At 45.3% G+C, this 23,148-nt stretch overlaps 1 protein-coding gene across 1 annotated transcript in view; it reads left to right on the top strand.

The window, feature by feature from the left end:
* Positions 1-23,148, top strand: part of ZCWPW2 (zinc finger CW-type and PWWP domain containing 2) — a 111,479-nt gene that overhangs the window by 27,369 nt on the left and 60,962 nt on the right. The window contains exon 3 of the mRNA XM_037890393.2: positions 13,608-13,722. Coding sequence (XP_037746321.1) covers positions 13,608-13,722 — 115 coding nt within the window. The remainder of the gene's footprint in view (positions 1-13,607; positions 13,723-23,148) is intronic.

Here is a 23,148-nt window from a genome sequence, read left to right as displayed (position 1 = left end):
CAGCTTTTCCTTGCTGACATCTCATGGTGACATCTCAACATATCCTCTGCCAGTGAAGGGCTCCCCATGTCAGTTATCTCACCATCACAAGATTTCTGAAAAGAATTAATAATATTAATAAGCCTCTGACTACCAGATGCTGGGACTGAACGATAGGGGATGGATCACTTGATAATCACCCTGTTCATTTCCTTTGATGCATCTGGCATTGGCCACTGTTGGAAGACAGGATACTGGGCTAGATGGACCATTGGTTTGACCCACTATGGCCATTCTTATGTTCTTAAATCTCCCTTCTAGTCATAGAACCCGTTCAATCACAGGGCTTTACTTTGGTGCTGTAAAGTTGATAGACTCTCCTTCTCAAGCCTTGGGAATGTGCTCTTTGTTTCACATGTTATTAAAGACCGCATTTTTAATCACAAGTACATCTGCAATGAGTGAGTGAGTTGCAGGCTTTAATGGCTAGTCTTGATTTAATCTAATCTGTGTTCTTCTAAAAAAAATTCGTATCTGGGGAAAACTAGATTCAATAATCCAGATATAAGAGGACATTAACTTTTTATTTGGATGGGACTACAGCTTTGTCTAGATTAGGAAAAGTGCTTTTTTAAAGTTGTTACCTAAATCGAGTTGGCTAATATAATTTGAAACACTTAACACCTAGTGTTGACACCGTTTTTAATAATTTTACAACTGTGTTAAAGTAATAGTGGAAGAAAAAGAAACGCCCCATGCCCAAATAGCAGAGGAAAAATTTGTATGATCTGTTAAAGATTTCAACAACCTTTTGGTGCTTATAACAGAAAAGGCAACTAAACTTGCGGAAGATGGAACAAAGCCAACTAGTATAGCATCTCCAGAATAAACTGCACCTCCATGGCTGCCTGTAACAAGCAAAAGACCGTATGACGCTGGCCTTTAATCTGACACCATCAGCTCCTAGGAGGTGGACGTCTACTCTTCTCACAGGAACATCCACTACCTCAAATAAGTGGGTCACGGGAATATTAAGAAGAGATTTGCTCTATAAACCTGAAACATCATAAATACTTGATTTATCTAATCCTTCATTCCAAAAAAATCTCCGGAGATGCATGGAAGAAGCCATCGCTCATTTCATCTGGAGAGACTTTATATTTAAATACACCATGAACACACACTTCCTTGTTGAATTTAAAATTGAGATTCTTCTTAATACTTTACTCTGTTTTCTTAAGGAATCTTTTGTGGCCAATGGATATGAAGGAAGCATACTGGAGATGGAAAAACCAAGATATCATAATGACTGAAATAAGAAAGCACAAATTCCTAATGTTTTCATGAGCTTTTTAGTCAGTCTAATGACATTAAGGTCACATGGATTAACCAGCTTGATTTAAATAAATTCAAGAGGTCTATAAAGAAAAGTAAACAAATGCCAGTTATATTAATTTCTAATTATTAGTGATATTCAGAAATGCAAGTAGTATCAATGAGGATTGAGAAATAGAAACAGCTTACTCATTTTACTACAAAGTGGTCTTGTTCTACTATTGCTACCACAGACGATACATTACTCAGTATTTAGTTTTTGTTAAATTTATAATTTATTTAAGTGAGTTTCCATGTGAAAATATTAAATTGAAGGTATTAGGGGTGTAAAATAGTAAAGTACTCTTGACATTTTGATCCATATGATTGCTCCCAGAAATGTTTTGCTCAGTGGTTCTGCCCTCTCCCTGACTGATAGCCATTTCAGACACAGCCCACCAGAATACCTATACTGATCATTCAGATTTTCCTCAGCTATCACTCACTCCATTTCTCCCCTACTGGACTGTTGTGGAGCCACTGATTACCCCAATCTATCGCTACGTAGACCTTGATACCGTATCCATGCCATAATATCAAGGTGCCTCTGTAGTGTCAGGATGCGTAAAATCATTCACCAGCTTCATAACTGCTATTTTTGGCATCTTGGAAGTGTAATCATGGACTTAATCCTTGGGCAGAGTGTGGAGTTAAATGGCACTAAATTGTTGAGGAGGTATAATCTGTATTATCTTTCATGGCTCCAAAACCAGACAGTTTTCAGATAGCCTTCAGGCTCCTTGTAGACTCCTGAGCAAAGATTAGGCCCACAGTTAGTGAATCTCTATTCTCATCAGTATTTGGAATCCATAGTGGGTTTTTTGACATTGCTGCAAATATGTCTCTTCAGATCTTAATACAATATCTTGAACGCTCCATGACTTTCCCACTGTTAGATTGCTCTCCAGAATTAGACAGTGAATGAAAATTGGCAGTTTTAACTATTGTGAGCTAACAGGCACTTGTACTAAAGCACTTCATTAGCAATTTTAGAAGCAGAAAATTAAACATACATAAAGTACCACTGGTATCCATAAATACACTAATGTAACATATACTCGTGGTTTAAATCAGGCATCTTTCATTCCTAGATTACAAATAGTTTGCCATTGATCCCCACTTTAGGTTTTCTGCACATAGTATATATGACAGATCTAACTGCTCCATTGCATAAAGTTTTAAAAGTGGTAAGCTGTCTCAGCACTTGAGGACACACATTTATTCATTGGCGAGGTACACTGATTAACATCATCAGTTATCTTTCTAACCAACTTGTGAAGAATTCCATTTTGGAATTCCAGTATTGCCCTTAGGAAAATGTTTTTCTCAACTTTTAAATATTTTTCCAGATTTTACAGTCCTTTTATCATTAGTTCCTTGTGTGTAAACTATGTAGTTAATTAAAAAGTATTTTATTCTGTGAGAGAGCTCCATTTGAGCAGTCTCCAAGGCTATATTACTGTTTTTCTATATTACTTTCTTTTGGGTAGTTTTTCTTTCTTCTTGAGTCTAGGTAATTTCTTCTTTTGGGGGTAGAGGGAGAATACTAATGGTAGAGCTGCTCATGATATCATTTTTGAGACCTCTCCCAAAACTTCTAGTCAATAAGGTACAGTTTATGCAGAAAACCTTGAACAAGAATTTAGGGCAGAGTTATTTTCTTCCCAGGAGGCAAGATTTTGTTTCTAAAGCCTTAACCTTAAGAGGCTGGGCTGGACTGGTTCTTCAACACAGTTCTGAATTCAAGGAGATCCAAAACATTGCAGTTGAAAGGGGAGCACTGGAGAGCTCTTCAAAATATCAGCGCACTTTCCTTATGATGGAAAATGTTAACTCTACATTCCGAAATTTCTTGCTAATTGGGAAACTTCCCCAGAACCAACAATAGTGACAGTGTTTCTGAGAAATCTGCAGACTGAAGCACTAACCATATCCTGATTTGTTAAAGCACATCTAATGTTCAGTTGACAGTTAGATGTGACATCAAAGTCCATAGAACCTACTTCAACAAAACATTTCAATGTCTTGGATTCTCTGGTTGCACTTAGCCATAAAAAGGATTGCAGTGGTGCCATATTTTCTTGGTGTTCTGTGGACGCATAAATACTAGAAAAATTCTAAAGTCCAGAGGTGTTTTCTGCATGCACAAGAACAAGGGAGCACTCTTCCATTCATAGGCAGCAGATCTACTTTATGCCTTCCCTTCATTTCCTTTGCTGCCCCCAAACAGTAAGAAACATCAGACAGGAGAAAGTCCTTTTTATTAGTGGCTCTTTGCTAGATTTACTGGCCTTGGTTCTTCTTCAAGTGCTTGCTTATGTCCATTCCAAAGTAGATGTGTGCTTGCCCTGAGCACCACTGCCAGAAAGTTTTCCCTCAGTGGTATCCGTTGGGTTGGCTCTGCCCACTGGAGTTGCACACTCGTAGCACTGGTATAAGGGTCATGCCAATCTACAGCCCCCCTCAGTTCCTTCTTACCACCTGTTATGGTCACTGGAACTGTCTCATCCTTGTGTTCTACAAGTACCCTCTCAGTGGATTTTTCCAAACTTCATTGTATATAATTTATTTCTTGTTCTTAGTAGTTTGTTAGCTTAGCGGAACCCTGATAAGCAGGGTTAGTCTCTGCCCAGTACTGGACCATGCGTTGGCCTCTAAGTTTTAAGCCTCATGCCATAAGCCTGTGCCTGTGAGCTACCCCCATTCCAGCTGCCTTAAGTGCTTAGGGGAAGCTCACGTGCAGGAGTGTTGTAAGATCTCCAAAGACTTCAGGCCCTGCCAAAAAGTATAAAACACAGTAAACTAAAATTTATTCTCTTGGAGCAGTGCTAAGATCTTCCTCAGAGCTGGGTCACTCAGTCTGCAACCTCTGTAAGGAGCAACTTGGCCACTGTTTCGGATCCTTGGCACCATTCTCCATCACTGGCACTGAGAAGAGATGCTCCTTCCACTTCTCGAGAGCCTTGGCACTATCCACCATCCCTGATGCCAAAGAAAGGCTCTCCAGCAAGAGAACCTTGGCACTGCTCTCCATCACCAATGCTGAGGAAAAAACAGAAGACAGGCAGAGGTCAATTCCCAACTCTGAGATTGGAAGGCCAGGGAGACACTAGTAGAGTGCAACTCATGTTGGGTTGCTGCGCAGCTCCAACAACTCATGTGGTGCCATTGAGTCCGGCCCCAGAGTGGGTACTGTTGAGTCTGGCACCGATAGATTCACTGCCACTGGAGTTCCACTGCCCTGGCGGTACTGTTGACATCAGAGGCGTTTGCCATGGCAAGAGACTTACTCTCTGCCCCATCTGTGGCACCTTCGGGAAGGATCTGCATGGCACGGAGGCCCCAATTGCCTTCAAAGGGGAAACTGGCCGTGATGGCCCATCCCTAGTCTCCTCTCTTCTGGCACCGATCGCTGGCACCGGTTGGCACCACTCCTCCCTGGTCTTCAGGAAGGGAGTCTGAGGTGGACTCATAGGCAGAGTCATATGTCTCCCACAGGAGCTGGTGCTCTCACTCCAGTTGGCACTATCCTGCCATGGACCCCAGCCAAGGCATCCCACCCATAACGTGGCCCCCAGGAAAGTGGCAGATGCCTCCTCTTCTTCTCCTGATGAGGCTGTCACAGGAACAGATGTAATGCTGTCTCAGGATGATTATAAAATGATCAGGAGCTCCTCAAGAGAGTGGCTCAGAACCTGGGGATCCAGGTAAAAGAGATCAGGGAGTCCTCCCATGCCTTGGTAGACAATCTGATGGCAACAGGCCTTTCGAAAGTGTCATTACCCCCTGAATGAGGCCATTACATAACCCATCAAGACATCGTGGCAGACCCCAGCGTCCCTTCAACTGATTGCAAAGAAAACTGAAAAGAAGTACTTTGTCCCAGCTAAGGGTTATGAATTCTTACATATGCATCCACTACTGGGCTCTTTGGATTGTGTCAGCAGCCAATGAGTGGGAACTACAGGGACCAGCCCCCAAGGTCAAAGATGCCAAAATTTAGACCTTTTCAGTAGAAAGGTCTATTCAACACGTAGCCTCCAGCTCAGGATTGCAAACCAGCAGGTGGTACGGAGCAGTTATGATTTTAATCCTGGGACTCCATGTTGAAATGTAAAGAGTTGTTACCCCAGGAATCCAGACAAGAATTTGCAGCTCTTATGAATGAAGGAAAGTCAGTGGCAAAGACGTCCCTGAAAATAGCCTTGGATGCGGTGGACTCTGCAGCCCGATCTGTGGCCTCAGCAGTGGCAATGCATAGAAGCTTATGGCTTCAATTCTTGGTCCTGCTGCATGAGGTCCAACAGACCTTGCAGGACCTTCCTTCTGAGGGTATGTCACTCTTTTCTGAGCAGACGGTCTCTAAATTGCACAACCCGAAGATTTCGAGAGCCACCCTGAAGTCCTTAGGACTTTATACACTAGGGCCTGGTATACACTACGAGTTTGTCGGATTTAGCAGCGTTACATTGAATTAACCCTGCACCCGTCCACACAACGAAGCCATTTTTTCCGACATAAAGGGCTCTTAAAACCGATTTCTGTACTCCACCAACGAGGGGATTAGTGCTGAAATCGACATCGCCATTTCAAATTAGCGTTAGTGTGGACGCAATTCGAAGGTATTGGCCTCCGGGAGCTATCCCACAGTGCACTATTGTGACCGCTCTGGACGGCACTCTGAACTTGGATGCACTGGCCAGGTGTACAGGAAAAGCCCCGGGAACTTTTGAATCTCATTTCCTGATTGGCCAAGCGAGCTCATCAGCACAGGTGACTATGCAGTCCCAGAATCAAAAAAGAGCTCCAGCATGGACCGAACGGGAGGTACTGGGTCTGATCGCTGTATGGGGAGAGGAATCCGTGCTATCAGAACTACGTTCCAAAAGATGAAATGGCAAAACATTTCAAAAAATCTCCGAGGCCATGAGGGACAGAGGCTACAGCAAGGATGCAACACAGCGCAGTGTGAAACTTAAGGAGCTCAGACAAGCGTACCAGAAAACCAAAGAATCAAATGGATGGTCCGGGACAGAGCCCCAGACATGCCGCTTCTATGCTGAGCTGCATGCAATTCTAGGAGGGGCCGCCACCACTACCCCACCCCTGTCCGTGGACTCCGATGATGGGGTACTCTTCGCCATAGCTGAGGATTTTGCGGACGGGGAAGATGAGGAGGAGGAGGAGGAGGATGAGCTTGAGGAGAGCACACAACACACCGTTCTCCCCGACATCCAGGATCTTTTTATCACCCTGACTGAAGTACCCTCCCAACCCAACGAAGCCGGAGAAGGGACCTCTGGTGAGTGTACCTTTTAAAATATAATACATGTTATAAAAGAAAGTGTTTTTTAATGATTAAGTAGCCTTGAGGACTTGGGATGCATTCGTGGCCAGTACAGCTACTGGAAAAGTCTGTTATCATGTCTGGGGATGGAGCGGAAATTCTCCAAGGACATCTCCATGAAGCTCTCCTGGAGGTACTCTAAAAGCCTTTGCAGAAGTTTTCTGGGGAGAGCAGCCTTATTCCGTCCTCCATGGTAGGACACTTTACCACACCATGCTAGTAGCAAGTAATCTGGTATCATTGCATGATAAAGCCTGGCAACGTATGGTCCCAGTGTTTGCTGGCATTCAAGCAACATCCGTTCTTTATCTCTCTGTGTTATCCTCAGGAGAGTGATATTGTTCATGGTAACCTGGTTGAAATAGGGGAATTTAATTAAGGGGACATTCAGAAGTGGCCGTTCCTACTGGGCTGTTTGCCTGTGGCTGAAAAGAAATCCTCCTCGCAGTTAGCCACGCGGTGGGAAGGGGGGGGGCATTGGCACTGAGCTGTTCACGTTTGGCTAGCAGGGATCTTCCCTGATACCAGCCACGTGGTGGGGTGAGGGGTAAAGCAATCATCCCAGAGAATTAGATTGCGGGGGGTTAGTTTGGTTTCTGCTGCTGCACGTTAACAGGAAAACCGCAGCACTAAAAGGCCTACTCAGCGTGCTTTGCTTGGTATGGGAGAGGAGGGCGCTGCTGTTATGAAGGTTACAAAAGCCAAAAGACTATGGCTTACCATGGCCGCCTGCAAACTGAATTCTGTTGCCCGGCACTGCGTGTGTGATCTATAACACCAAAGCTGCAGGCACTCAATATAAGATGCAAAATGCGACCTTGTACCAAAATCACATGTGCTATGTAATGTGAATAGTGTTGTTCACCGTGAAAGAATATAGCCATTGTTCTGTAAAATGTATCTTTTTAAATACTTCGCTCCCTTTTTTTCCTCAGCAGCTGCAAATGTTTCAAGCCTCCCTCCTCCGTCCCAAGGGCTATCTCAGATAAGGTGGCGAAAAAAATGCATGTGCAATGAAATGTTCTCTGAGCTCATGCAGTCGTCCGGCACTGACAGAGCTCAGCAGAATGTGTGGAGGGACACAATAGCAGAGTACAGGAAAGTGGCCTATGAACGTGAGGAAAGGTGGCAGCAGGAAGATCAGAGGAGGCATGAGGCAACACTGGGGCTACTGCGGGATCAAACTGACATGCTCCAGCATCTGGTGGAGGTTCATGAATAGCAGCAGGATCACAGACTGCCGCTGCAGCCCCTGTTAAACCGCCCTCCCTTCTCCCCAAGTTCCATAACCTCCTCATCCAGACGCCCAAGAACGCGGGATAGGGGGAGGCTCCGGGCACCCAACCACTCCACCCCAGTGGACAGCCCAAGCAACAGAAGGCTGTCATTCAACGAGTTTTGAAGTGGCCTTTTCCTTCCCTCTTACCCTCCTCCCACACCCCACCTGGGCTACCTTGTGAGTTATCTCCCTATTTGTATAATCAATTAATAAAGAATACATGTTTTTTAAATGATAGTGACTTTATTTCCTTTGCAAGCAAGCTGTGATCGAAGGAGGGAGGGCGGGTGGCTTACAGGGAATTTAGAGTCAACCAAGGGGACGGGTTTTCATCAAGAAGAAACAAACAGAAGTGTCACACAGTACCCTGACCAGTCATGAAACTGGTTTTCAAAGCTTCTCTGATGCACAGCGCTTCCTGCTGTGCTCTTCTAACCGCCCTGGTGTCTGTCTGCGTGTATTCAGTGGCCAGGCGATTTGCCTTAACCTCCCACCCTGCCATAAACGTCTTCCCCCTTACTCTCACAGAGATTGTGGAGCACACAGCAAGCAGCAATAACAATGGGAATATTGGTTTCGCTGAGGTCTGAGCGAGTCAGAAAAACTGTGCCAGTGACCCTTTAAACGTCCAAATGCACACTCTACCACCATTCTGCACTTGCTAAGCCTATAGTTGAACAGCTCCTTACTACTGTCCAGGGTGCCTGCGTATGGCTTCATGAGCCAGGGCATTAAGGGGTAGGCTGGGTCCCCAAGGATAACTGTTGGCATTTCAACATCCCCAACAGTTAATTTCTGGTCTGAGAAGTAAATCCCTTCCTGCAGCCATTTAAACAGACCAGAGTTCCTCAAGACGCAAGCGTCATGAACCTTTCCTGGCCACCCCACGTTGACGTTGGTGAAACGTCCCTTGTGATCCACCAGTGCTTGCAGCACTATTGAAAAGTACCCCTTGTGGTTTATGTACTGGCTGCCCTGGTTGTCCGGTCCCAAGATAGGGATATGCATTCCGTCTATAGCCCCACCACAGTTAGGGAATCCATTGCAGCAAAGCCATCTAGTATGACCTGCACATTTCCCAGAGTCACTACCTTGATAGCAGCAGCTCAATGTTTGTGTTGGCTACTTGCATCACAGCAACCCCCACGGTAGATTTGCCCACTCCAAATTGATTCCCGACTGATCGGTAGCTGTCTGGCGTTGCAAGCTTCCATAGGGCTATCGCCACTTGCTTCTCAACTGTGAGGACTGCTCTCACCTTGGTATTCATGCGCTTCAGGGCGGGGGAAAGCAAGTCACAAAGTTCCATGAAAGTGCCCTTATGCATGTGAAAGTTTCAGATCCACTGGGAATCATCCCAAACCTGCAACACTATGCGGTCCCACCACTCTGCTTGTTTCCCAGGCCCAGAATCGGCATTCCATGGCATGAGCCTGCCCCAGTAACACCATCATCTCCAAATTACCGGGGACCGCAGTTTTAGAGAAATCTGTGTTCATTTCCTCATCACCGCGCTGCTGTCACCTCCTCGCCTGGTTTTTCAGGTGCTGGTTCTGCATAAACTGCACGATAATGCGCGAGGTGTTTATAATGGTCATAACTGCTGCGGTGAGCTGAACAGGCTCCATGCTTGCCATGCTCTGGCATCTGCTTGGGCAATCCAGGGAAAAGGGTGTGAAACGATTTTCTGCTGTTGCTTTCATGGAGGGAGGGTTGACTGACAACATTTACCCATAACCACCCATGACAAATTTTTGGCCCCATTAGGCATTGGGAGCTCAGCCCAGAATTCCAATGGGCAGCGATGACTGCGGGAACTGTGGGATAGCTACCCACAGTGCACCGCTCGGAACGTTGACGCTTGCCACAGTACTGTGGACGCACACCACCGAATTAACACTGAATTAATGTGCTTAGTATGGATGCATGCACTCGACTTTATACACTCTGTTCCCAAAACCTGACTTCTGTAACATTGGAGTACTTTTGTGGTGTAGACATGGCCGAGCATCCAGGAGGAAACATTATAAGAACACTTACTTCCATATCTCAATCTTTCAGGGACACAGAGGATTCCTCAGGTTCATCATGAACCATGTGCACTGTCAATTTGTGGTTCTCCTGTTCAGCCTGTCACTGGCCCCTTGGGTGTTCATGCAGTGTATGACAGTCGTCGCAGCCTTCCTGAGAAGACAAAGGGGTTCAGGTCTACCCTTACCTTGATGACTGACTGCTGGACAGAGGTTGGATCAAGGTCCAGGTGGAGTCCGATATAAAGTTAATCCAGACAACATTCCAGGACTTGAGCCTGTTGATAAATGTGCAGAAGTCTATCCTCTCCCAGGGGTGAAAGTGGGCCGGTATGGTGTACCGGTAAGAAGCCGGTACCGGCCCCTCCCGCCCCCTGCACTCCCGTTGGCGGTGCTGTGGGAGGTAACATGGGCAACAACATTAAAGCGCTTCCCCCCCACCCCCCCACACACACTCCTAGACCTCTCTGTGGAGACGCCAGTTCTATTTCTGTAGCCAGACCTGATCTCCCAGGACCACAGCTGCCTGCCTTGAGTCCCTTCATCTGACAGCCTGGAAGCTCCATGGCGGAACCCCACAGAACTAGCATGCTCAGGACACATTTGTTAGGTACTTCTAGAAAGCAGAAAGCCGTCCACCAAAGCTACTTACCTGGCAAAGTGAAAAAGGTTCTCAATCTGGTGTATCACAGAAGGGTGTCTCACTTATGCAATCCACAATACCATTTATTTTGGACACCTTACTACACCTGAAACAAGTTCTAACTGTGTCATCTCCTAGGGTTCACCTGGCCTCAATCTCAGCTTTTCCCCCAGGGGTGAATGGCCATTCCGTCTTCTCAAACACCATAGTAATTGGTTTCTTAAAGGCCTTGAGGGATTGTACCCCCAGGTATGGAAACCAATCTCTCCCTGGGACCTCAACCTGGTATTGTCAAAACTGACAGGACTTCCATTTGAGCTGCTGGCAACATATTGTCTGCTCTACCTGTCCTGGAAGGTGATCTTCCTGGTGGCCATTATGTCTGCCAGAAGGGTCTCAGAGATCCAGGCCCTCACTTCAGAACCACCATATTCTTCAGAACCATGGTATCCTTCAAGGAGAAGGTCCAACTGCGTCCTCATCCAGCTTTCCTTCCAAAGGTGGTTTCACAGTTCCATATAAGTCAGGATATTTTCCTACTGGTCTTCTATCCAAAACCACATGTCAACAGAGAAGAACAGAGACTCCACTCGCTAGACGTCAGATGTCACTGGCTTTCTACATAGAAAGTACTAAGCCATTTCGGAAAACTACTCAGCTATTCATGGCCATTGCAGACAGAATGGAAGGTCTTTTCATCTCAGCCCAGAGAAATTCATCATGGATCATATCCTGCATCTGCACATGCTATGACCTGGCAAAGGTCCCTGCTCCTCCTCCTGCCCTGATAGCACATTCCACAAGGGCCCAAGCATCTTCGGCAGCATTCATAGCACAAGTTCTTGTCCAGGACATCTGTAGAGCAGCAATGTGGTCATCAGTTCACACTTTTGCATCTCACTACACCATCACCAAGCAGGCTAGAGACAATGCTGTATTTGGCCAAGCGGTGTTGCAATCAACATGTCAGACTCTGAACCCTCCACCTGTACCTGCTTAGGAAATGCACAAGAGCAAGCACGCAAAAAAGAAAAAAATGGTTACTAACCTTTCCGTAACTTGTTCTTCGAGATGTGTTGCTCTTGGCCATTCCAAGACCTTCCTTCCTACACTTGTGTCAGAGTTGGCCGGCAAGAAGGAAATGAGGGAGCTGTAGATTGGCAGGACCCTTTATGCTGGGGCTATGACTGCGCGACTCCAGGGGGAACCAGAGCTGACCCACTGGATACTATTGAGGGAAAACTTTCTGGCGGCTGTGCTCGGGGTGAGCACGCACCTTCATTGGAATGGACATAAGTAGCGTATCTCAAAGTACAAGAGTTACAGAAAGCTTGGTAACCATTTTTTCTCAGACCTCATAATATTGTCTTTTCAATCACTTCTGCATATTCCCATAAAGAAAATCTGTTGACATAAAGAGCCAAAAATACTCAGTCAGGGAAGCTCCAGTAAACAGCTTAGATGTTGGTAAACTATAAGACTTTCATTAGCAGTATTCAATATTCTTTATCACAGAGAGAGAAAAACCTACAACTTCTGAATATGCATGGATAAGATGCAGATTCAAATAGTGGGGCCTAGCAACAACATAAAACCATTTTTTTCAGGATGGATTTGCACTGCCACAAATGTTCCTTGTAAACGTGTTTCAGCCATATATGGATATATTCATTATGGGACTGAGGATAGTATGCCAAGAATAAATTTCACTCTTACATCAAACATTTCAAATTGTTTTTTCTTCTCTAAGATATCAGTTTCCTTTATAGTAATGAAATTTCAGCTGTTATGTCTCACTGCATATTATAGAAGAGATAAAATGCTATTTTAAAATGTTCAGTGTTTCCATATATGCAGTATTGCAGCTTCTACTCATCCACAGCAAGTAAATTACTTGAGCAGTTGAGTAGAATCTGGTGCTTCATCTGTAGACTGTGCTGCCAACTCCTCTAAGAGCTGCCTTTAGTAGCCCTCTCAAAATGCAGTCATCTATACTCTTCTTCCTGTCTCTTCCTAGAACTCTGCATCTGGAATATAGGTGAGGATAGCTCAAGGCTGCAAAGAGCTGGAGGAGGAGATCCAAGAAGCCCCAAGAGAGTCTTCAACAGACCTACCTTAATCATGTTGTGCGGCTTTTGGTGCCTCTACCACTTCACCCTCCCCCAGTGGCAGCACTCCTTCCACCATCACCACATCCTTCTTCCATAAAAGCATGTTCTCTCTTCTTCCTTCCTTCCTTTCGCTTACTCACACAATCACCACATCATCTCACTTTCTCCTCTCCAAAGAACTAGCCCAGACAGTACTTTCCATCTCCCACTACAAAGTAGGCTACATTTGAAAAGTTTACACAAATCTTACAAACACAGACTGGAATAGTAGGTATTTCCTGGTCTAGTACGTTTTTGCAAGGCTGCATTAATATTGTAGTCAGGTAGTTCTTTCAGATAAAAAATAAATATTATGTAGTCACATCTTGTTATAGATCAGGATAAACTTTCTCTAGGAGTGTTTCATAAAAGGTTTATGAATGATATTGTAAGTATTCTGGTGAATGAAGATAGTTTTGTGGTTTCATTCTGCAGTCCGTATAGACTCAAAATGTTGATTTCATTAAGTAGGAAGTTAAACACAATAAAGAGCTACATAACTGGGCTCTCTGCAGCACTTTGGAATTCACATTCTATGTTGAAAGGGGCCCAATTACAAAAAAAATACCAGAAAATTTTTATCCTTTACACCCAGAGTAATTTACCAGACATAGATACAGGAGCATTTATCTTGAACTGAAGCCCTCTGAGTGAATCTAAATGCTTTGCTGTCTAGAATTCTTTTCTAGTCATTGTTAAATATTTCTGAAGTACTATTTTTTTTTTGTTTTTTTAACTCATGCAAAGTGTAGAAAAATGGAGTAACGGTAAGGTATTTAGTAAAAGTTTCTCTTTATTTCCATAGCCAGAACAATGCAAGAGACAAAAGAAATGGTATAAAAGTGCATTGGAAGAAGCAAACAAATTACTTGCATTTTCTGCTCCGCAAAGACTTGAAATGTGCCAGCTACCAGAAAATGGTATAATTCATATTTTTCAGCACTGTTTGTAAATAAAGTTATAGTCATATGCAGAGAGGTTTTTGTCAGTCATAATGATGGAAGATTTTCTTTTTAAGAACATGCTAATATTATAATAGGAAAAATGTAGTGTGTGTAGTATAGTATATGTCTCACTCTCAATGGATTTCCTTCACAGATGCCCTTATATTGAAAGGAGATGTTGATTCACAAGTAATTTTATAATTGAGTATTATTAAAATAAATTACTTTACATGGCTAGTGAGAAAGTGATGTGCAATTACTCTTGTCTAAGATATTAAAAAAAATTGGTTGGTTTAAAAGGACCTTGCCATTCATAAGCCGAAGGTTATGACAAGCCTTAAGTTTAAAAACTAACCTGTTTTATCTAAGCATAAACCATAAAAGGCAAAAAAAGACAAAAGGAAGTATACGGTTGATATTTTTTTCCATGACCAGTCTGTAGTCTATAATGTAGTTTGTAAAGAGATTGATAGCACAGTTAGTACTAGTCTGGCTAGGGAAACTGAGAAAATCATTTTAGCACTGTTCTGAGAAAAACAATATTTAAAAATCATCTTTTTCGCTTGCTTTTGTCTTAGATAATTGATCTAAACTTTTGTTTAAAGTATAGTGTTAAATTACATTAAAACAACCATATGCTCTTTTCTTCTTTTGGAATATTGCAGACAAACATTTTCACAGTTAACCTTTAAGTTAGCTTTATTTTTTTATTGTTCTGTAAGCAGTAAAGTTCTGTTGACTTTCAGAGCTGGGGGAGTAAGCTATTTTGCGTTTTTTGTTTTTGTAATGGGGTTGGTATGCCTAGTGCTCTGGATGAGTGCTACTTTTTATTTTTCTGTAAATCCGGAGAAATAACATTAACCATCGCAATTAAACCAACGAGTACAATATTATTAATAAAAAGATAATGTGCTAAGAATACATGTAGTTGATAGCTAAGAGTAGTGAGGCATGTTCATCAAAAATAGGAATCTTGTGCATTGTAGCTGTATTTTCATATTGTGTATCCAGCATTATTTAATCCCCTAGGAGCTCATCAGACTTAAAGTTATGATGTAAACACGTGTTGCTTTTACAAATTGACAGCATACTTTGAGGTTATCCCAATGTAATTCTAAGCCCCAACCCATGCTAGACAACTATGAAGAGATTTACCAGTGGGAACCTCAGGTAATACTGTTTTTCAGGTGTATACAGTGCCTCCTAGAGTGCAACTACTGCAGTACTGTTTGACAAGATGCTCACTTCTGCCTGAACTGGGCTAGCAGAGTGTATAAAACATTGGAGGACCTGGATTCTTCCCATCCACTCTGGGAAGCTAGCACTATTAGCAGCATTATCTTAGAACAGTCCTTGTATTCATCCTCAGACCAGGGACACTAGTAAATGAAGGATCCTTGTATTCTATCTCCATCCCCCTGTATACCTGCACAAAGCTGGGCACAGTCAAACACTGTTCTAAACATTGTATATATGTATTTGTTCCTGAAGTGTTTTACTCAAAATGCAGAATTTCAGTTTGTGTAATATTAAATGCACCACAGCATCTCTCCAGTCTGGCACTTAAAGACTTATCTGCACTCATTTACCCCAAAGTTAGCCGTAGTGCCATTTATTTTGTCATGGGAACTTTTCTTCTATTACTAAAATGTTAACATCTCAGAACCTCACAGATAACATTTCAGCTGGGTTTTGCACAAACAGCCTTTCCAAAACACTCCTTGAGTATCTTTTCTCTTTTGGGACTCAGCTTAGCCAAATTAAATCACTTTATGGGAAGGGAGAGCTTGTGTACCCTCTACACCAAGAAAAGGTTCTGTAATACTAGTAAATTAAATCTGCTCCTGTTTAAAAGCCAAATCTAAGCAATAATGCTTAGTAAGTATATGAAGATAAAAGATGGTTACTCACCTTCTTGTAACCGTTGTTCTACGAGAGGTGTTGTTGACATCCATTCCAATGAGGTGTGCATGAGCTGCATGCACGGTCGTCGGAAACTCTTTCCCTTAGCAGCTCCTGTCGGATTGGCCAGGGAGCCCCCTGGAGTGGCTCTCTCATGGCACTCAGTGTATGACCCTGCCAACCTGATCCCCCTTCGGTTCCTTCTTGCTGGCTACTCCGACAGCGGGGAAGGAGGGTGGGTATTGGAATGGACGTGAACAGCACCTGTCGAAGAACAACAGTTACAAAAATGTGAGTAACCATCTTTTCTTTGAGTGATTGTTCACGTCTATTCCAATTAGATGACTCCGAAGGTCTCCTATGGGGGTGGGGTGATGGTATGTGCTGTGGAGTCGGTTGAGTGAGGCCTTCAGAGATGAAGTGATGGTAGGTTCTGTGGAGTTGGTTGAGTGAGGTGATAGTATGTGCTGCAGAGTCGGTTGAGTGAGGCCTTCAGGGATGTCCTGGCAACTGCCTTGTCCTCCACGACCAGATCCGAGAACTCAGTGTTTGAGTCAGTGGGAAGTAACTCCTTATATTTTGACATGGAGTCCCACGAGTTAAAATTATACTTGCTGAGGATAGCTTGCTGGTTAGCTATCCTCAGCTGTAGACCTCCTGTGGCATAAATTTTCCTGCCAAAGAGGTCCATCCATTTGGCCTCAGGAGCTGGTGCTTGTTGACCCTGATGCTCCTTCTCATTTACCGCAGAGACCACCAGGGAGCAAGGGTGTGAGAACAAAAATTCATAGCCCTAAGAGGGAACAAAGTATTTTATTTCCACATCCCTGGCAGTCGGTGGAATGGAGTCTGGAGTCTGCCACAAAGCACTATAATTGTTGCCAATAGTCTTAATTACTGGCAGTGCCACTCTGGAAGGGCCCTCCAGTGTAAGAATGTCCACCACTGGGTCCTCTGGCTCAATGACTTCCTCCGCCTGTAGGCCCATATTACGGGCGATGTGGCGGAGTAGGTCCCGGTGGGCCCTGTGGTCGATTGGCGGAGGACCTGAAGCTGAGGCCACTGCCTCATCAGGTGAAGACAAGGAAGAGACCAGGGGAGGCACAGGGTCGTCATGGCCCACCATGTGCTCAGGTTGGTCCTGGGCCGCGTTGGTGCCAGTTCTGATGTGCCCTCTGTAGTATGCGGGGGCAGTCTGGATAGAGCTGCCTCTGTGGTACGAGGGGTGGTTCTGTCCACTGGTGACTGTGCCTGGTGATGCCCCAATATAATGGACCTAGAAACCCTGGAAGGGGTACCCTGGGCCTGATGGTAAACCCAAGGGGTCCAGAAGGGCCACTGTGCAGTGAGTGGCCATTGAGGTTGCCAGGATGAAGGAGCATGTCTCCTGCGCTTGACCGACCTGTGTCTACTATGCCATGAGTAGTAGGAGCCGTCTTCAGAGTCCAAGGATCCTGAGGGCGACAACAACGGCGGTGCCAAGGATCCCTGTGCTGGCGGTTGGTGCTGAGAAGAGGAAGTCAGAGATTGGTGCCGCAACGACTGTGTAGATGAACGATGTTGACTTTCCTGCGACTAAAACTCGTTCCGCAAGTCCGGTGCTGGGGAGCAGTTCCTACGTTCCGATGCCATATCATGGTGCCAGGCAATAGCGGGTGATTGTGACCGGTGCTGATTCCCTTGTGCCGAAGATCCCGAGCGATGCGCTCCCTAGGTCTTGCTGTCATGTACCCGGGCTGGGGGTGAACAAGACCGGGAACGGTGCCATGAAAGTGCCGGTCTGGAGAGGAAGATGGCCTCATCAGTGGCGGTTTGCCTCTAGATGGCACCCATGAAGGTGGTGCCGTGGGCTTGTTTCTAACAGCAGGGGGCTGAGATAGAGTACTTTCTATGAGGTCCCTTGCTGCCTCGAAAATATTTGGCATGGAGGGGGCTTTCAACTCCTCCATCAATTCGAGCCCTGCCAGAGAGTCACTGGGTGCTGGACTCAATGGTGCCGACTGGGTCACCGGAGTCGATGACATGGAGTCTTGCTGTTTGGAAGTTAAGTCATTCTTCTGGGGCAGTAAGGTCTCCCCTGATGGTCTCGATTTCTGAGGAAAGCTCCCTCTGTTGGCTTCTTATGGCACTTAAGGGGCACCAGGGATGTTGACCGGTGCCGGGGATCTTCGGTACCAAGAGTCTCTAGCACCAGAGCCCTTCCTCGGTACCGGTTTACGAACCGGTGCCGGGGCGCTGCGCACCGAGCTTGAGCCCGGGACTTGGTGGTCGGGTGCCATGGGACGGAGTGCGGCTTCCATCAGTAGTTGTTTCAAATGGAAGTTGCTTTCCTTCCTAGTCCTAGGCTTGAAAGCCTTGCAGATCTTGCAACGCTCAGCCTGATGCGCCTCCCCGAGACACCTCAAGCACAAGTCGTGAGGGTTACTGTTCGGCATAGGCTTCTTGCATAGACCGCAAGATTTAAATTCTTGGGCTTGAGGCATGCCCCAGAGCCCAAGGCAGGGTGAGAGGAATGATCCACTCACTGACTATACTACTACTACTAAGTAACACAAGAAAATAAAGAAATATTTCAAAAAAGAAAACTAAGAATGGATAAGGGAAGACTTGCAGGTGACCAAACTAATGCAATTCGAATGCTGCCACAGACGGTAAGAAGGAACTGAAGGGGGGTTGGGTCAGCAGGATCATGTATTGAGCACCATGAGGGCACCATTCCAGGGGGCTCCCTGGCTGACATGATGGGAACTGCTAAAGGAAAAAGTTTCCAATGACCGGGCATGCAGCACGCGCACACCTAATTGGAATCGATGTGAAAAATTACTCGAAGAATTATTGGTGCTTTGTAAAACTCTAGTGGAAAGAGACTGGAAGCTCGGTGCCATAATAACGTTGCCCCATTGAGAATAGATTTTGACATAACAAGCATTAGGCCTGCCATAATTTGTGTTTTAGACCCATATCTTTCCTGGCCCAATGGGACAAAGACTTCTAATAGAGATTGTCAATGCCCCTTTTAAGGATGGCAGAATGAAGAAAGCTCTGAAACAGGATTTTTCAGTCTTTCAGATTTTTCCTTATGAACATTTTGCAACTACATGGTGTTAACTTGGCAAGACAAACTGATAGTCCTCTCCTGTGAGAGAGCCCTGCAACTAGTTTTCTCTAGCTAGTTACTCAGTAGATTTTGACTGTCCCTGAAGAAGGAATACACTGTTTTTGTTGCAGAAGTCTTAAAATTCTCGTTCCATTTTCAGACTCCTATCTCTGTGGGCTCGTCTACACATACATTTAGTTCACAGCAAATGGAGATGTAAATCTACCGTACACTAACCTGCTGCACATGTAGGTGTCCATGTGGACCCTGCTGCTGTACTCTATAATCTAGTCCTCACCTAGACTAGATTAAGCAGGACTAGATTAAAGCACTAGGAAATTGTTAGTGTACAGCAGCAGGGTCCACACGTCCATCAATGATGGACTCACTAAGTGCCTCTGTCTGTTTGAAGCACATATAATATGCAAGAGCTGTGCATGTTGCTCCTTTTAAAAAAGGACCCAAATGTCCAGAGAGTCTCGCCTAAAGCTCTTACTCCTGAGAGATCCATGACGACTTTTTCAGTCCCAAAGGTGAGAAGACTGCTTGAAAAGACCCTACCATCTCTGAGTGCTCCAGGAAGCTGATAGTCTGCGCAGGGTTCCAGAGTCCATTTGTCATTGAGGAAGTCCCAGTTGTCCACCATGAAGGAGAGCGAATCCCAGGTTTCTGTTGAATGCTCTACTGATCTCAAGGTCACTTGGTGTCACTCATGAGGTATAGGCGGTGCAAGCTAGTAGTTGGAACAGGAGACAGAATAGAACTGAAGTCGTGGTCAAGAGACAGCCAGAGGTTGGAGCCAGTGGGCTCAGAAAAAGGTAGAGGCTAGGTCTGGAGTGGGAACAGCACAGTCTTGGAGCAAGGACCAGTAAAGGAAGCAGATCTGGCACAGCTGCAAAGTGTAGAACTCATTGAGCAGATGCTGTGTTGTTGTTGCTACAAGGCTTAAATGATGATCTGCTGGCTTTTCTTTCCAATCAGGGAGCATAGTCACTTAGTGAAGATTTATGGGGCCCAGCTGGTCTCACTGTGTTGCCAGGCAACTGCAACCAGAATCAGCTGAGTTCCTGATACCAGGGCTTATGTATACCTACTCTCCAATTTCCTTGATAAAGAGAGTCCTCAAGAAGATTATGCAGGACATAGCCTAATAATGACAGCCCTAGCATGGCCCAGACAATTCTGGTATTCTGACCTCATGAAGCTGTCAACACAGCCCTCAACTATACTTCCAATACACACAGCTGTGATCACTCAGTCGAAGGGACTAGTCCTGCATCCAGACCAGACATGGATGCTGAGACTCATGGCCTGGATGCTGTTGTATCTGACTAATGAACAGACTGGTTTCAAGATGAACTCTTTATTATGAAACAGGAATTATGTACAGAAATGAGGTAACAAAACTCTACTGTTCTGTGTAGCTGAAGACTGCATCTGCCCTATCCTGGGCTCCTTTGTTTCTGCCCCAGCAGAAGGTATTTTCCAGGAAACCAAAGACTGCCTCTAGAGTGTACAGGAAGTGGGGCATCTCTACAGTTCCTGAAGGACTTCTCTATAGCACATCTTTCCTTTTTAAAAATTTCCCGACAGAACTAAAACATTAAATTAAACTATCAAACTATTACAAATACAAGAAGTGACAGCTCTTCTGGTTGCTTAAATATAACACTGATACGTTTCGATCAATCTCGTAGGGCATTTCAGCAATCTCCCTGATCTGTATTGCAAAACTGTAGGCAAATCTTGTGTGTAACCAACTGTTTAGGTTTATGGTCAGTAACAGGATCAATTGTATGTTTTCAACTTGTATGTCTGCTCTCACTTCATTTGTCTCGGTCAAGTTGTCAAGTGTCTTGAGCAGATGTTTACGATTCTTTTGTAAGATTTTTGTTTTCATCTGTGATCACTGATTATGATGATCAGTGCAGCATTGACTGGTCAGTGCCCGAGTTAAGTTCTCAATGAGTCTTTGTATTCAAATTGTGGAAGAGGTCTTGCTCCTTTATTGTAATATTTTGTCTGATTGTATTTTCCCAGTCTTTTCTTCACTATCAGAGACTCCTTATTCATCCTGTTTTTGTCCCATATCTAGTCATTGAGTATTTATATGTCTGTAGAGGAGTTCAGAAAGTGACTTCCCACATTGCAGCAGTGTAGCTCTATATTTGAGTAGTGCTAAATATGGATCTTCTCTTGCATCCATTGCCTTTTTGAGCATGTTCTTTCCTATACATACTCCACGTTCAGCTAATCCATTGGCTTGGGGATGCACTTTAGATGTTACACGTTTTAGCAAAGTCCAAGAATTCCCTATTCTTGAAATGTCCACTGTCAGTTATTACTATTTTTTGAATTCCATGACATACAAATACAGATTTAATGTGCCTGACAACTGTTGATGCTGTGGTAACTTCAAGTGTGATGACTACTTGGAAACTGGTATAATAGTCCATTACAGCCAGGTGATTGTGTCCTTCTTCTTCGAGAGCTGTCCCTATGGGTGCTCCACTCTAGGTGACGGTGTGTCCCGGCGCCGTTGATCGGAGATCTTCAGTAGCAGTGCCTGGTCGGGACGCACACACTCAGCTGGTGTCTCACGGTCTCGTTAGAATCTGCCTGAATTCGCACGTCTCGCACCTCCGCAGTTCCTTCTCAACCGTCCTCAGCTGAAGATGGGACTCGGGGCAGTGCTGATTCTCTTCCCTGGTCTCTCTAGGAAACAGTTTGCAAAGAGCATAGGAATAGTTGTTAGTAACATCCCAGTTGTTTCCCTTCTTTTAGAGTAGTTACATAGTTTAGTTACTTAGTTTAAAAAAAAAAAACTTCTTCGCCTCAGGCTTGTCTCCTGCTGAGACACTCTCTCCTGCCATTTCTAATTCATAATGCCAGGGACTTCAGGATTTAAGTAGTGTGTTTCCTGTCAGGACTCCATGCCAAGGTCTGATGGGCACTCATGCTGTGTGAAGTGCCTCGGTGAAACACACGTCCCCGCAAAGTGCCTCCACTGTACGAGCCTCAAGACCAAGGCTCGTCACAACAGGAACCTGTGGCTTAAATGCTATTAATGGAAAAATCTCTACGGACACCTTCAGAGACGGGTAAAGTGAAATCCTCTCCCTCACGCTCCCCAGCCAGATCTGAACCAATTGGGAGCATGGCTTCACCCTCTCAGGAGCAGAGGCAAGAAGCGCAACAGTCTCAGAGGAGAGACTTTAACAAGGGTAAAGGGTCTCCCACGAGATCCTTACTCTCTGTATTGACAACACAGAAGGCAGATGCCTCAGGCTACCACAACACTTCAGCTGCGGCTCCCACTGAGCGCAGAGGCAGGGACCCGATCTCCCGTACCGGGAAGGTCTCCTCGGCACCGGTCCGCTCAGCACCAAAACAAATGCGGTGCCGACAGCGCTCTCTGCCCCAGTGCCGAAAAGAAGGCTGGCACTGAGCCTGCCTGCTGCTCCAGTACCGGCAGCGGACCCCCTGCAGGGCACCTCCAAGCGACCCGTGGCATTGGAAAAACTCGGACTCGGTAATGTGCCTGAGTGCAGATCATGCTCAGAGCAGCCCAGGGAGCAGGAGCAACAGTTTCTCAGTCAATGTGACTTCTCAGTGGCACCTGAGCCTAACTCTCCGCTCCTGGATACACAGGGCTCACTTTTTGAACAGCCACTCTCCCCACCTGACCTGGCTACCTTTACTGACAGCGAACCAGATATGCAGCAGCAGGCAAAGTTCTCCCCACCTGCCTCTCCTCCTCCACCGGCACCTTTTCCACCTCAGGTCATGGCTCACAACCACCAGCCTCAGTTTCCCTACTTCACCCCCCCCCATGGGCAGTGCTTGGGTTCTCCTATCCTATGCCTTGGCCTCATGGTACCCTTGGCCACCTCCTACTGCCACTCACCCTCAAGCCCCTTCCACCAAACCTCTACCTCCTTCTGCGCCTCGATCTCCAGCTCCGTCTACTTCTAGAGTGCCTGAATGCCCCCCCCCCCCCGAGAATGTGAGCTACGGACCATATCCTGACTCACTGACCCCTAACTCTCCATCAGCTCCAGACAGAGCCCTCTTCCCTCCGCCTCCACAGAACGTGGACGACTGTAAACGATTTCGAGAACTTTTCAAGAGGGTGGCGCTCAGCCAAGACATCCCCTTAGAAGAGGTTCAGGAGACACAACACAGACTCCTCAAAATCCTCCAACCCTCTGCGCCCTCAAGGATCACACTCCCCATAAATGATGCACTCCTGGAACTAGCTGACACTCTCTGGCAGACTCCAGCCTCTCTCTTACCAACTTCCAAAAAGTCTGAACGTAAATACTATGTTCCCGCTAAGGATGCTGACTTTTTATTTTCTCATCCACAACCGAACTCTTGTTATGGATGCAGTTGCACAAAGG

Source organism: Chelonia mydas, chromosome 2 (assembly GCF_015237465.2).
Source record: "Chelonia mydas isolate rCheMyd1 chromosome 2, rCheMyd1.pri.v2, whole genome shotgun sequence".
Lineage (NCBI taxonomy): Eukaryota > Metazoa > Chordata > Testudines > Cheloniidae > Chelonia > Chelonia mydas.
The sequence above is the reverse complement of the archived record's forward strand: the minus strand, read 5'-3'. Positions and strand labels throughout refer to the sequence as shown.